General features: G+C 34.8%; 1 protein-coding gene and 1 pseudogene across 1 annotated transcript; both read right to left on the minus strand.

Moving 5' to 3' along the window:
- Window positions 1–164: 164 nt before the first annotated feature.
- LOC143557175 (disease resistance protein Roq1-like) lies at window positions 165–3,568 on the minus strand. The gene is made up of 4 exons (XM_077046308.1): window positions 3,066–3,568; window positions 1,281–2,388; window positions 819–1,193; window positions 165–512 (listed from the first exon to the last, which is right to left on the minus strand). The coding sequence occupies exons 1-4, from the start codon at window positions 3,566–3,568 to the stop codon at window positions 165–167; spliced, it is 2,334 nt and encodes a 777-aa protein (XP_076902423.1).
- A 3,778-nt stretch (window positions 3,569–7,346) lies between these two features.
- LOC143557176 (disease resistance protein Roq1-like) lies at window positions 7,347–12,152 on the minus strand (annotated as a pseudogene).
- Window positions 12,153–12,726: the final 574 nt, after the last annotated feature.

Consider the following 12,726-nt stretch of genomic DNA (forward strand, 5'->3'; position numbering starts at 1 on the left):
CGTTTTATTTTACTCCTAAATAACATATAAATAAAAGTACTAAGAAATCAGTAAATACAAACACTAAAATTGAATATTGGGACTTCAAGTCACAAGAATCAGATAATCAGTTTCACAATGGGAACCGAAATGCCCTCTAAATAAAGCATCGTTAAGAGTTAAGACTAGTCAATTTCTAAATAAAAATCATTACCACTTAGATTTAGCTCTTGTAAGTTGAATAACTCACCAATACCAGAGGGGATTTTTCCGTCTTTTAAATGGATATACCCTATTTCTAGAGTCTTGAGGTTTTCCATGTGGACAATCGTTGGAAAGGTTTTAAGCCTGTCGCAGTCTAATATACTTACGTGTTCAAGGCTCATAAGGTTTCCAAGTGATGGGTGCATCTCTTCTAGCTCATAACAATCATCAAGTCTCAACTTTTGGAGGCATGGGAGTCCATCAAAATTTGGTGTGCTGAGTAACTTCTTCATGCCAATAAGCATAAGGACTTTCAAATATGGTAGGTGCTACAATATATGATATAACATCAGAGTTTATCGCAACTGGTATATATTATACATATAAATTGAATACAAAAGTAAATATTAGAATTTATGAATACGCGTATGATACATATTAACCACCAATAAAAATGGGGAGAGGCAAGCAACTAACTATACAAAGATAAAGTGCACATAGAATCAAACAAGTTTAAAGTTGTATAAATTACTAATTCTCGGTTGTCAAAAATATAACTTATGTTATATAAAATTGAGCGGGAAATTATTGAGTATGAAATCCACTACTTTTAGATGTTTCATAAAAAGAATTACCTTGATACCCTTCCAAAGTTTTTTCTGCAAGCTGTTTTCCAATGTTAGAACAACAAGCTTCATTGGTTTGAAACTGTCTGGGAATCTTCTTGTAGGATACCCTTTCCAATCAATAAACCGCAACTCATTTGAAAGAAAGTTAGGCCCTCTATCATACGTTCTATCACACGCCCTAAGCCACCTTAGTTTTTTCAGGTTTGAAGTAGCCTTATTGGGATTAGACTTATTATCACGAAGACTAAAGTATGTTGGAGCATCAACACTTCCAACACTAAGGTACCTTAGTTTCTTCATGTTTGAAACAATCTTAAAGAAGCTTGATGTATCGTCATATGAATAATTATCATATCTCATAGCTTCAATCTTGTCATAATCCTACAATAAAAAAGGAAACAACGTACGGCTTAATTGAGTATCACTAACTATACATCTAATATAATGTATACATGTAATATCACTAACCATTGTTGTATCCCCTAAACACATGTTACTGATATCTTCATCTTTCCAAACTCTACTATGTTTTTCAGGATTGTTAGGATGTTCCCCTCTAACAATATAGTGTCCCATCTCCTCAATCAGATCATGCATATCAAAGGTACCATTGCTTAAAATAGTAATGAGCGCTTTCTGTCGCAACACCTTTAACCCTATTTCAGGGTGAAAATTACATGCTTCAAGAATCCCCATTGCATAATCTTTTCTTTTTCCCCTGAAAAAACATGCAATATCCAAGAATAACGCTTTCTCCACATGTTTAAGTCCATCATAGCTAATTTTGAGTGTTTCCATAATTCCAGCTTCTGGAATATCTTCTAGTCTAGACAAGGTACTCAGCCACTCCTTGTTATCTTTGTCATATAGAAAAGAACCTAAAACTTTAAGTGCCAAAGGGAGCCCATCTGCATAGGAAACAACGCTTGATGAAAGATTCTCGTAATCTTCTATGGGATCTCTTTGATTATATGCATATCTATTAAAGAGCTGGATGGCCTCATTATGTGATAATAATCTAACAGGGTAGATCTCATCTACCTTGTGAGCTTCTAGTAATTGTTTGTCCCTTGTTGTGATTATTATTCGGCTCCCACCACCGAACCATTCATGTGATCCTCCTAACGCTTCTAGTTGTTCATGTTTATCAACACCATCAAGAACTAGCAAAACCTTTTGATGATGTAACATACTTTGTATATGGGTTTTTCCTTCCATAACACTTCGTACTGTCACTTCTTTTTTGGAAAACGCTAATAAAATATCTTCTTGCAATCTTTTCAAGTCATACTTGATTGATTGTTCTCCAACATTCTCCACAATGCAGTGACTATGAAAATGATGAGAGATTTCCATACAAATAAAAGTCGCAAGAGTGGTCTTACCACTACCCCCAACCCCCCAAATCCCAACCATGCGCACCACACCATCTGACCCAATCTCTAATAGTGATTCCAAATCTTTCAAGCGAGCCCTCATTCCAACAAGGTTTTCATCCGTGAGGCCTTCATCAACATCTGATAACATACTAACCTGAATGTTATTCACAATTTTTTTGATGGCCTGTGCTTCATACCTGTAAATTGGTTATAGATTAATAATTAAAATACCCAACAAAAAAAATCTAATTATACTTTCTAACTGAAACAGAACCACTACACCAAGGTAACATAGTATCACAAAAATCTTGTTATGACAAGTATTGACATATATCATCTTTAATTGATCAAGTAACAAATGTAAACTAAGTTGGAATTGTCATGACCTAAGGTAAGCAATGAAGTATATATTATAGAAATAGGAATAGTAATAAAACTAAGGGTGAGCAAATTAATTAACTGAATTAACCAATAACTGATGAAACAGTTAAGCTTGTAAGATTAATATCTATATTTTGTGACACGTAATCTGTGAAACTGAGGTTTTGTGACACTTGGTCTGCAAAATTGATATATGTTTGCGATCACATAAACCTAAATCGATCCTTGCTAACAGGGCCGGGTTTTGCTATTAACTAGTTGTTTTCTTAAAACCTTAAATATCAAGTTTTACAAAAACTAAAACTTATAAGATATGCTTAGCTTAAACAACGCACTACAGCTCCACTCATGTCCAAAGGTGGCGTATTGCATTGATAAAGTTAATAAAGTCTATATAAGCACAGCTTAATTCAGATAACGCCATAACTCAATTCACTCTAAAATTCGTCTATAAGTTTGTATAAAGACTTCAAATAAAAATAAAGAAAATTACCCATTAGCAATGTTCTTGAGTTCCCATCCAGCAATGTTACTTACTTCAACAAGAACCTTTCTCCATAATTTAGCTTTGTTGTCATACTTTGCTTCTTGCTTGGCAAATACTTCTCCAAATTTATTTTTCTGATATCTCACATCTGAGGGTTCCACATCATAGAATATGGGCTTAACAATGAGCCCTCTCTTATCTCTGCATTTCATGATGTACGCAAGTTCTTCCAAGCACCACGAAGAATTTGCATAGTTTTTGGAGAATATTACAATAGCAATTCGTGATTCTTCTATTGCCTTAGAGAGGGATGGCCGGATGGATTCACCCTGGGGTCGTTCTTCATCGTCTTTGAATGTGCGGATGTGCCGATCTACAAGAGCCAAGTAGAGATGATCTACAAAGGTCTTCCGGGTGTCGTCTCCTCTAAAACTAAGAAATACATCATATTTGCACGATTGAGAAGAAGAGACCGGAGCGGAGTGGGTAGATGATGATGAAGATGCCATTAATGTGTTTGGAATTGTATGATGGAAAACCAAATGAAAAGAATATTATGATAAATATTTTCTTCACAGGATGAAATGACTTTCAATATAGATAGAAAGAGAGGTGAGAGACAACATTGTGCTTCCAAGCAATGTTTGATCTTAAACTCTTTAGATTTTCAATTAAGATTTTTCCTAGCATAAATGAGAAACATGTAAGTAAGAAGATAAAATTGTGAAATGTCAAATTACTTGTTTATCTTTTTTATGTAATTTTCACTTATTATAAACTTTAAATCGTATTCAGTATTTGACTTATTTTATTGTTTATAATATTCCATAGTTTATTATTTGTATTTATTCAACACTCAAAAAAATATTAAAACAACTCTACCTGAATTTGAATCGGTCCAAGATTAATCACTGCCAAACAAAACCTGAATTTTAATTAATCAAAAAATTATTAAAACACCAATAATACACATATGTCTTCTTAAACCAAAACCAAACACCTTTAATTCTCCCAAACAAAAATATGAAGGAATGCTTAAAAAAATCTCTCGAAACATTTCTTCTTCAAAATCTTAATTAATTAAAAAAACAAAAACATTTGTACTTTAAAGGGATTATCATACACAACATCAAAGCCAGAAAGTGTTGGTATGCAACTATCCATACCTAACAACACACAACTATATAGAACGTGTTACATTCACCAATCACCACAAACATTTTTTTCCTACAAAGTCTTTAAACTTCCTCACTAATGGACGGTTGAAGGATGTTTCAGATTGATTGAAAGTGGATATGGCAATGAAGACAATTACTTTTGAGCCCATTTAGAGGACCCAGATTCAAAGCTTGTACTCGACCAACGGGCCCACTAGAAATTAGAAGGTCACCACCCAAATTGGGCCAATGAATTATGAACGTGCTACGTAGGGATGACCGTTTTCAATACGGGTACCGATTGGTACCGGCACTAAGTTTTGAGTTTTCAGTACCAATACGATACCAGTATATCCGAATTTCAATGAAAACCATGATATTCTCTCCTTAATTGTTTGACTATATTAGTTTGCATAATTTTAACCCATATTTTGGGAACAAATTAACGTTTTCCTTTCCTTACCGTAAACGAAACTTTATATATAGTGTAGGCCCTTTTGCACAAAATACCAGTATCGTACTGGTACCAAATCGAACATTTTGGTACCAGTACCGGTACCAAATATTTTCAAAATTCGGGATCGGTACCGGTTTTTAGCCTTCCCATGTTTTTTTGAGTCTCTATCCGGTCCGTGTTTTTTTCTTTTTGCGACTAAATGTTACACTTCATGAGGATTGAACCTTTACCTCCTATTCTACACCCTAACCACCTTACCACCCCCACCAAAGTGGATTTTAAGAGAGGTATTTTTCTTTTTTGAACTTCAAGTAGCAGTTATAATCATGATTTAGATAGACTACCTAAACGAACATTCAGACTTTGGTGCTTGCGAAAAGTTGGTTAAATTTCTAACAAAAAATTGATTAAAACAGAAATTGCAATGGCCACATCAAAGCCCATAGCCCACCTATTTGTTAGAGAAATCCTAGATGTAGACAAAGATCTACGGGTGTGGGATTGTGATCCCATTTTTTGTACAATGGTTAGTTCAAAGCTTGAGAAATATGACATGTATTGGGGGAAGTTTGGCAAACTTGGTGACTACATTGCTGTTGGATCCCACTATAAAATTATGTTTTGTTGAACATTATTATCAAGATATGATTATCTCTAACAAATCCGAGGATGATGATTTGACTGACTACGGCATTAAAAAGATGGTATAGATGATGTCAATTGAGCTTGAAAGTAAGTTACATGAGCTGTTACAAACATACAAAGAAAGACTTGACAACGTTGATCACATCTCGACATCCCAAGAAGCACGTAATGATGATATCGTTGAATGTGCTTAAGCAAACTCAAGGAAATGGACCTTAGTGATCATATATGTTTTTTTGATCATATTTGACTTTTGATCACCTGGAGTTAAGATCATATTTGACCTTAGTGTCTTTTAACTCTCCTGATGTGGGGTCAAGTTTTTGTGTTTTGGTATGAACCATTAATCCTGGTTTGGTATGGTTTGTGCTTGAAACATTTGTAACAAATTATGTTTTGGTATAAATCTTTTGATTTTTATGTGTTTGCTTGTTTTGATTATTACGTGTTTGCTTGTTTTGATTATTCATGAAATGGATTATATTATTTGCAATGCATGCGATTCTATTTGTTAAGCTAGCTGATGCAGATTGCAGAAATGTCTTTTGGTCAACTCATGACAGAAGAGTTCACAAGTTGACATGATCTTTTGGTCAACTCTGAACTTGAATATGCCAGGTTTCTTGTTCTTGATATTACCTTTCTGTTTGTGGAGTTTTCAATGTAGAATTTAGCAATAAATCAATAATCATGTCTTGTTGAAATTGAGGCTATGTGCATTGTTGTGTTGACTTTTTCCAGGTCAGCTGCTTGCCAATTTTGATATTGAAATCAAATGTTATTGCAAACTTTAAACTCATTGGCATTTTGTTATCAACAGTAAGTAATGCCATTTTGAATGATCATCTCATATTCAGCATTGACACTCTATTAATTTATGTCAAATTTTAAATATTAAACACTTATTTTCAGTTGACTTTTTTCAGGTCAACTGCTATGTGCACTGTGATGTAAATGTTCAACATTTGGTTGAGTGAGTCCAGGTAATTCAAAGTGTTGACCAGAGACCAGTCAACTCAGGTTCCACATGTAGGTTCCACACTCGTTATTGTCGAATGGGACAAAGTTTGAATCTGGATTTTGGTATGAACCATTTATATTTTAAGTATCTGCTTGTTTTAATTTTTATGTGTTTGCTATATGGATCAATGAATACTAGTGTTCGTGGCTGACTCGCAAAGATCTCGGATGTTGGGATGAACACGATATAGGAACCGGTTTCACGTTGGTCAAGAGCAAGAACCTGAGCTGCTAAGGTACACATATCTTTAATAAGTAGACCCGTATCCCACTTAGACGGACAGAATGGGCAGGTCAGGCAATGGGTTAAAACAGGTCACTTTCAGTACACTTGTTTCCCATATAACATAACCTATGTTACAAATTATGGTTTCGGAGCATAAAAACTTAAGGCGATCATTAAGCCCGACTTTAAGTCGTCTCCAATCTCTAAGCGAGGTCTATAATCTGAAAAATATGTTGTTTATTCGGTTGGAGCACTTCTACTTTTCTTGGAAACAAGCCTATCTCCAAAACCACAACACCTGTAATCTTCAATCTTAAACTCAACAACCTTGCGTGCTTGATCCCGCCATCTAGAACGTCTCAGTGAATCAAATGAAACATACCACACAAATGTATACTTGTCACTATCACTCTCCTCCCAAACCAAATCACCTTTAGAATCCATACTATGCACTCATCACATGACTCATGATCATCCTTGCAGGATCACTCCAGTGGAAGTAATTTGGCAAAACAGCGCAAAGCAAGAAGCCGGAAAAGTCAGTGAACCAGTTGTCAGGAAGTGGCAATCTACATCTTCCCCCTCTAAACATATCAGGCGTAAATCCCTTTATAACATCAAGGCCTTTAAACATGTCACTTGTACGTATTTTAAAATTATTTTATTCTACATTTAAAAATGAAAAAAATGAAATTTTAGAGCCTATTTTGAGGATTAATGCTATTCTTTTGGTGCATGCTACAAAAATAAATTTGTGCTTTACATATCATATATGTTACAAATTATTTATCATAAAAGTTTAATGAGATCTTTAAAACAGATACTGAGTCATGTTTAATCTTGATTTCAGGTGCATAGTAATAAGAAGAATGCGCTGATGTTTCTGTCTGACCACTTCTACTTTTTTTGTTGACGAGTCGAACTCCAAAACCACGACATATCTTATAAATGTCGTCAAAACTAAACGAAAGAGCTTTGTATGTTTCATCCCACCATTCAGTGTGTCTCAATGAATCAAATGAAATATACCCCACCCATGTATGTTTATAACCATCTAGTATGCCACTCTCTTCAAAAGCCAGATAATATTGAGAGTCACCAATACTATCACCATCACTATCATTCCCGCTCTCCCCTGAATCCACATCATCTTGAGAATCATTATCCTCCCAAGCGACATCATGTTGAAAATCCACATCAGCCGTCTGCTCCAGAGTTATCTTTAAAGAGTTATACCATAACTTAAAGTCATATGTGAAAAAAGTAGCGCATATTAAGAAACCAGAAAAGTCATTAGACCAGTTTTCAGGAAGTTGCAATCTACATCGGCTCCCTCTAACCAGAGGAGGTGTAAATGACTTCGCAACCTCAACGCCTTCGAGTAGGAATAGTATAGAGCCATTTTCAGTAGCCTTTAACATAGTCTATAGATTCCAAATATGCGCTACTTTTATTAACAAAAAAAATCATTAGATTCCAAATATGCCGTTAACATAGTCTATAGTATGAAGCTTAATAGTGATGTTCGAAAACACGAAGGGGGAGATAAAGCATACCTCAAGCATGGATTGTAGTAAACTGTTGTGGTCATTTTTTATACGCCCTCGTATAAGTGAAACTTGACATATCCATTTACAGTTCTTATGACAGTCTACAACAACTGTAAGGGAGTTACATGAGTTTGCCATGAGAATAGCTAAACTTGATGGGAGCTCTGGCAATTCAAGAAGTTTCGTGCACTCGGACAGGTTGAGGAGCTTGAGACAAGTAAGTTGTGAGACGCTGAAATTTAATTCTGAAAACTTATTGTTACTTAGATTCAGCTCTTGTAGGTTGGATAACTCACCAATACCAAAAGGGATTTCTCCATCTTTCAAATAGCAATCCTTTATTTCTAGAGTTTTGAGATTTTCCATTTTGATAAATGTTGGAAACATTCTAAGTTTGCGACAACTTGATACGCTTACATATTCAAGATTTGCATGGGTTCCAAGTGATGGGTGAATCTCTTTTAACTTGTAACAATTAGAGATGGTCAACTTTTGAAGGCGTGGGAGTCCATCAAAATTTGGTGTGCTGATCAGCTTCTCCATGTATTTGAGTTGAAGCACTTTCAGATGTGGTAGATGCTAGAATTAAAATGAATTTATGAGGTTAGTATATGATACATATAAAATGCATAATTTTTCTTATTCAAACATAGAAACAGATGTCCCCACCCAACACGATTTCTGGTTTTAATATGTATTCTTAACTAACAGAACAAACTATAAAATAGTCCAAGCATAACCATGTAAGTGAAGTTATGTCCCTATTTATGTGATATAAAGTTATCTCCCCATTATAACATACTAGCTCTTTTTAACTGTTTTCAGCATATTAACAATTTATAATGAAGTTCTAGCTCGGAACTCAACTTGTAAAACTCCTTTTCAACAAAAGTAAAAATAAAACATACACACACACAAACTTTAAGTGTAGTGGTGAGATTTTGAGCACCTTCCATTTGATCAAATGTTTAATTCTTAACAACTGAATTACCTTGAAACCCTTCCAAAGTTGAGTTTTAAAGTTGTCTTCCAATATTAGAACAACAAGCTTCATTGGCTCGGAACTGTCTAGGAGTGGACTTCTCGTAGGATACTTCCGCCAATGAATATACCGCAACTCATTTGAAAGAAGAGTAGGCCCTTCATCATCATAATGACTGGTCACCTTAAGCCACCTTAGTTTTGTCATGTTTGAAACAATCTTACATAAGCCTGATGAATAGCCATTATATCTTATTGCCTCAATCTTGTCATTTTCCTGTAATAAAGAAGGAAAAAAATCTGGTGGTTTGAGTATTGTTTGCTTCACATGTGATACAATGTATATTTTTAAAGCTTAACCTTTACCTTTGTCGCATCTCCTAAACACAAGATTACGATTTCTTCTTTTTTCCAAACTCTGCTATGTTTTTCTGGATTGTTAGGATGTTCACCTCTAACAATGTATTGTCCCGTTTCTTGAATCAGATCATACATATCAAACTTGTCATCCACAATACTTATGAGAGCCTTTTGTTTTAACACTTCTATCCCTATTTTAGGGTGAAATTCACAAGCTTCAAGAATCTCCATTGGTTCATCTATGTTCCATCCCTTGAAGAAACATGCAATATCCAAGAATAATTCTTTCTCCACAGTTTTAAGTCCATCATAGCTAATTTTGAGCTTTTCCACTATATCTGTTTCTGGAATATCTTTTAGTCTAGCGAAGGTACTCGTCCACTCCTTTTTGTCATGTAGAAACTTACCTAAAACTTTAAGTGCCAATGGGAGTCCACCAGCATAAGAAACCACACGTAATGAAAGTGTCTCGTAATCTTCTACATGGACCTTTTCATTAAAAGCATGTCTTTTAAAGAGTTGGACCGCCTCTTCACGTGATAACAATTTGATAGGGCAAATCTTGTCTACCTTGTGGGTTATTAGCAAATGTTCATCTCTCGTTGTGATTATTATCCTGCTCCCACTACCAAACCAATTATGTTTTCCGACTAATGCCTCTAGTTGGTCAAGTTTATCAACATCATCAAGAAGTACCAACACTTTCCTATGACACAACATACTTCTCAGCTTGTGTTGTCCTTCCACAACACTACATACTTTCACTTCGTTTTTGGAAAGAGCTGACAAAATATTCTGTTGCAATGTTTTTAAATCATGTTTACTTGATTCCTCGCTAACATTCTCCACAATGCAGTGACCTTGAAAATGATGAAAGATATCCATATAAATAGAAGTTGCAAGAGTAGTCTTGCCACTACCTCCAACCCCCCATATCCCAACCATGCGCACACCACTTGACTTGATGTCTAATTGTGATTCCAAATATTGCAAGCAAGCCCTCATTCTGACAAGGTCTTCATCAACGAGGTCTTTATCAGCATCTGAGAACAATCTAATTTGAATTTTATTCACAATTTCTTTAATAGCCTTTGATTCATGCCTACAAATTAAGTTGGAAGTACATTAATATGTGGTGTGTACTAACATCACATTTAAACTGGTAATATATCCCACAAAAATTTTGATATCTTGGACTGAAACAGAAAAGAGTATACAATAGTCACAGAGTCAGGATCACACATGCTTGTTAGTTGTTATGGCTATTATTGACTTGTGATCTTAAAATGGTCAAGCAACAATATATATGAAATTTATTTATAAATGTATGTGCGTAACAAAATACAAAATTAGTTTTGTCTTAATTGTTTTGAACTAACGAGTTTCCAAACGATGACTGAGCTCAAGCTTTCATAGCTTCACGGACCAAACTCGAATAGTGGTTCGGCTCATCTGAAAAATAAGCGTAGCCCGAGACAAGTGCAATCCCATAAAACAGTCACAAACCAAATTCGAGTTTTATAAAAGCCTCAATAGGAATTGAGCTCAAGTCAAATATTTCTTAGTTTAAATGACACGAGCCGGAGCTAGACAGTGTTTCACACACACGGATCAACTCGTCTACAAAATAAAAGGTGCAAGTATTATATGTCACCAGAAACTTATATGGTGCAAGTATAATTGAATTGTAAAAATACATAATAAGCATATATACTTTAGAAAAAAAAAATGGGCAACTTCATAGAATAGTAACCAACTTTCAAAAGTGTTCCAATTATGTCACTCAACTTTAAAAAGTGTTCCAATTAGATCACTCAACTTTCGTGTTTGATTAAATTAAAAATTTTAACAAGTTTTTTTAATCAATTTCTTTTTTGTTTCACATAGAAAATCTTTTTATCTTCTTTTTAAAGTTGACGTTGAGTGGCGACGTGAATATTATTTTTTATTTTTAAATTTTAATATAATTAACGTTTTTTTAAAATTTTTAAATTTAACTACATATATTGCAAATTCCAACACCCACATCTTATCATCCATTTCTTTCTTGACGCACACAAAAATCGGTGAGACTTGATTTGAAGATTTAGTGATCCGATTTGGAAAAAATATGCATCAGTGACCTAATTGGAACACTTTTGAAAGTTGATTACTATTCTATGAGATTTTCCCAAAAAAAAATAAAGAAAATTACCCATTAGCAATGTTTTTGAGTTCCCACCCAACAATGTTGCTTACTTCAACAAGAACCTTTCTCCATGATTTAGCTTTGTTGTCATACTTCGCTTCTTGCTTGGCAAATGCTTCTCCGAATTTACTTTTCTGATTTCTCACTTCTGAGGGTTCCACATCATAGAATATGGGCTCAACAATAAGCCCTCTCTTATCTCTGCATTTCATGATATACGCAAGTTCTTCCAAGCACCATGAAGAATCTGCATAGTTTTCAGAGAATATAACAATAGCAATCCGTGAGTCTTTGATAGCCTTAGAAAGAGATGGCCGGATGGATTCACCCTAGTGTAGTTCTTCATCATCTTTGAAAGTGCGGATGTGTCGATCTATAAGAGCCGAGTAGAAGTGATCTACAAAGGTCTTGCGGATGTCTTCTCCTCTAAAACTAAGAAATACATCATATTTACACGATTGAGAAGAAGAGACCAAAGCGGATTGAATAGACGATGATGAAGATGACATTAATGTGTTTTGGAAGTGTGCAAGTATCAAGAGATATCTTTCTCACCGGATGAAATGAATTTGACTATAAATATCAAGAGAGACGGCTGACAATATTGAATTAATTATAAGTTATTTTTTTTTCAAACAAAAGATTTTATTAAATTCTAGAAATACGCTAGAAAAACCAAAATATCCGCCAACTTAAGGATCTAAAACGCTTAAAACAGGCCGTACCACCTAAAGCAAAAGCTGAAAATCATACACGAATTGCACCCGAAAACTACACCAATCCTCCCATGACAACCCAAACTTTTTAGATCCATTTTTCTTCCACCAAGCTCGACACGTGCACTGAAGTTCCTTTGTGAACTAAAGCATTTCATTTCTTCCAAAGGCACCACATAGTCACCAAACAAACCACATTAAACACTTTAGCTTTGTCTTTAAGGAAAGTCAAGAATTTATGGAGTTCAACCAAATTCTGGACACAAAGCACATAATTCCATGGCACCTTACATCATTGAGATATCAAGCCCCACGTAGTTTGAGCTACACAACGAGAAATAAAAACATGGTCAATCGACTCCGCGTC

Source organism: Bidens hawaiensis, unplaced genomic scaffold (genome assembly GCF_021521415.1).
Source record: "Bidens hawaiensis isolate Kalapana, Puna unplaced genomic scaffold, B.hawaiensis_p1.1 tig00018841_1, whole genome shotgun sequence".
In the NCBI taxonomy this organism is placed as follows: domain Eukaryota; kingdom Viridiplantae; phylum Streptophyta; class Magnoliopsida; order Asterales; family Asteraceae; genus Bidens; species Bidens hawaiensis.

What these genes read in the sequence shown, in the direction of transcription:
- LOC143557175 (XM_077046308.1), bottom strand. Translation starts at nt 3,568, where the DNA reads ATGGCATCTTCATCATCATCTACCCACTCCGCTCCGGTCTCTTCTTCT. An exon ending in CTCAAGAACATTGCTAATGG is followed by an intron (nt 2,389 to 3,065) that starts GTAATTTTCTTT and finishes ACCAATTTACAG; the next exon opens with GTATGAAGCACAGGCCATCA. An exon ending in GTTTAGGGGATACAACAATG is followed by an intron (nt 1,194 to 1,280) that starts GTTAGTGATATT and finishes TTTTTATTGTAG; the next exon opens with GATTATGACAAGATTGAAGC.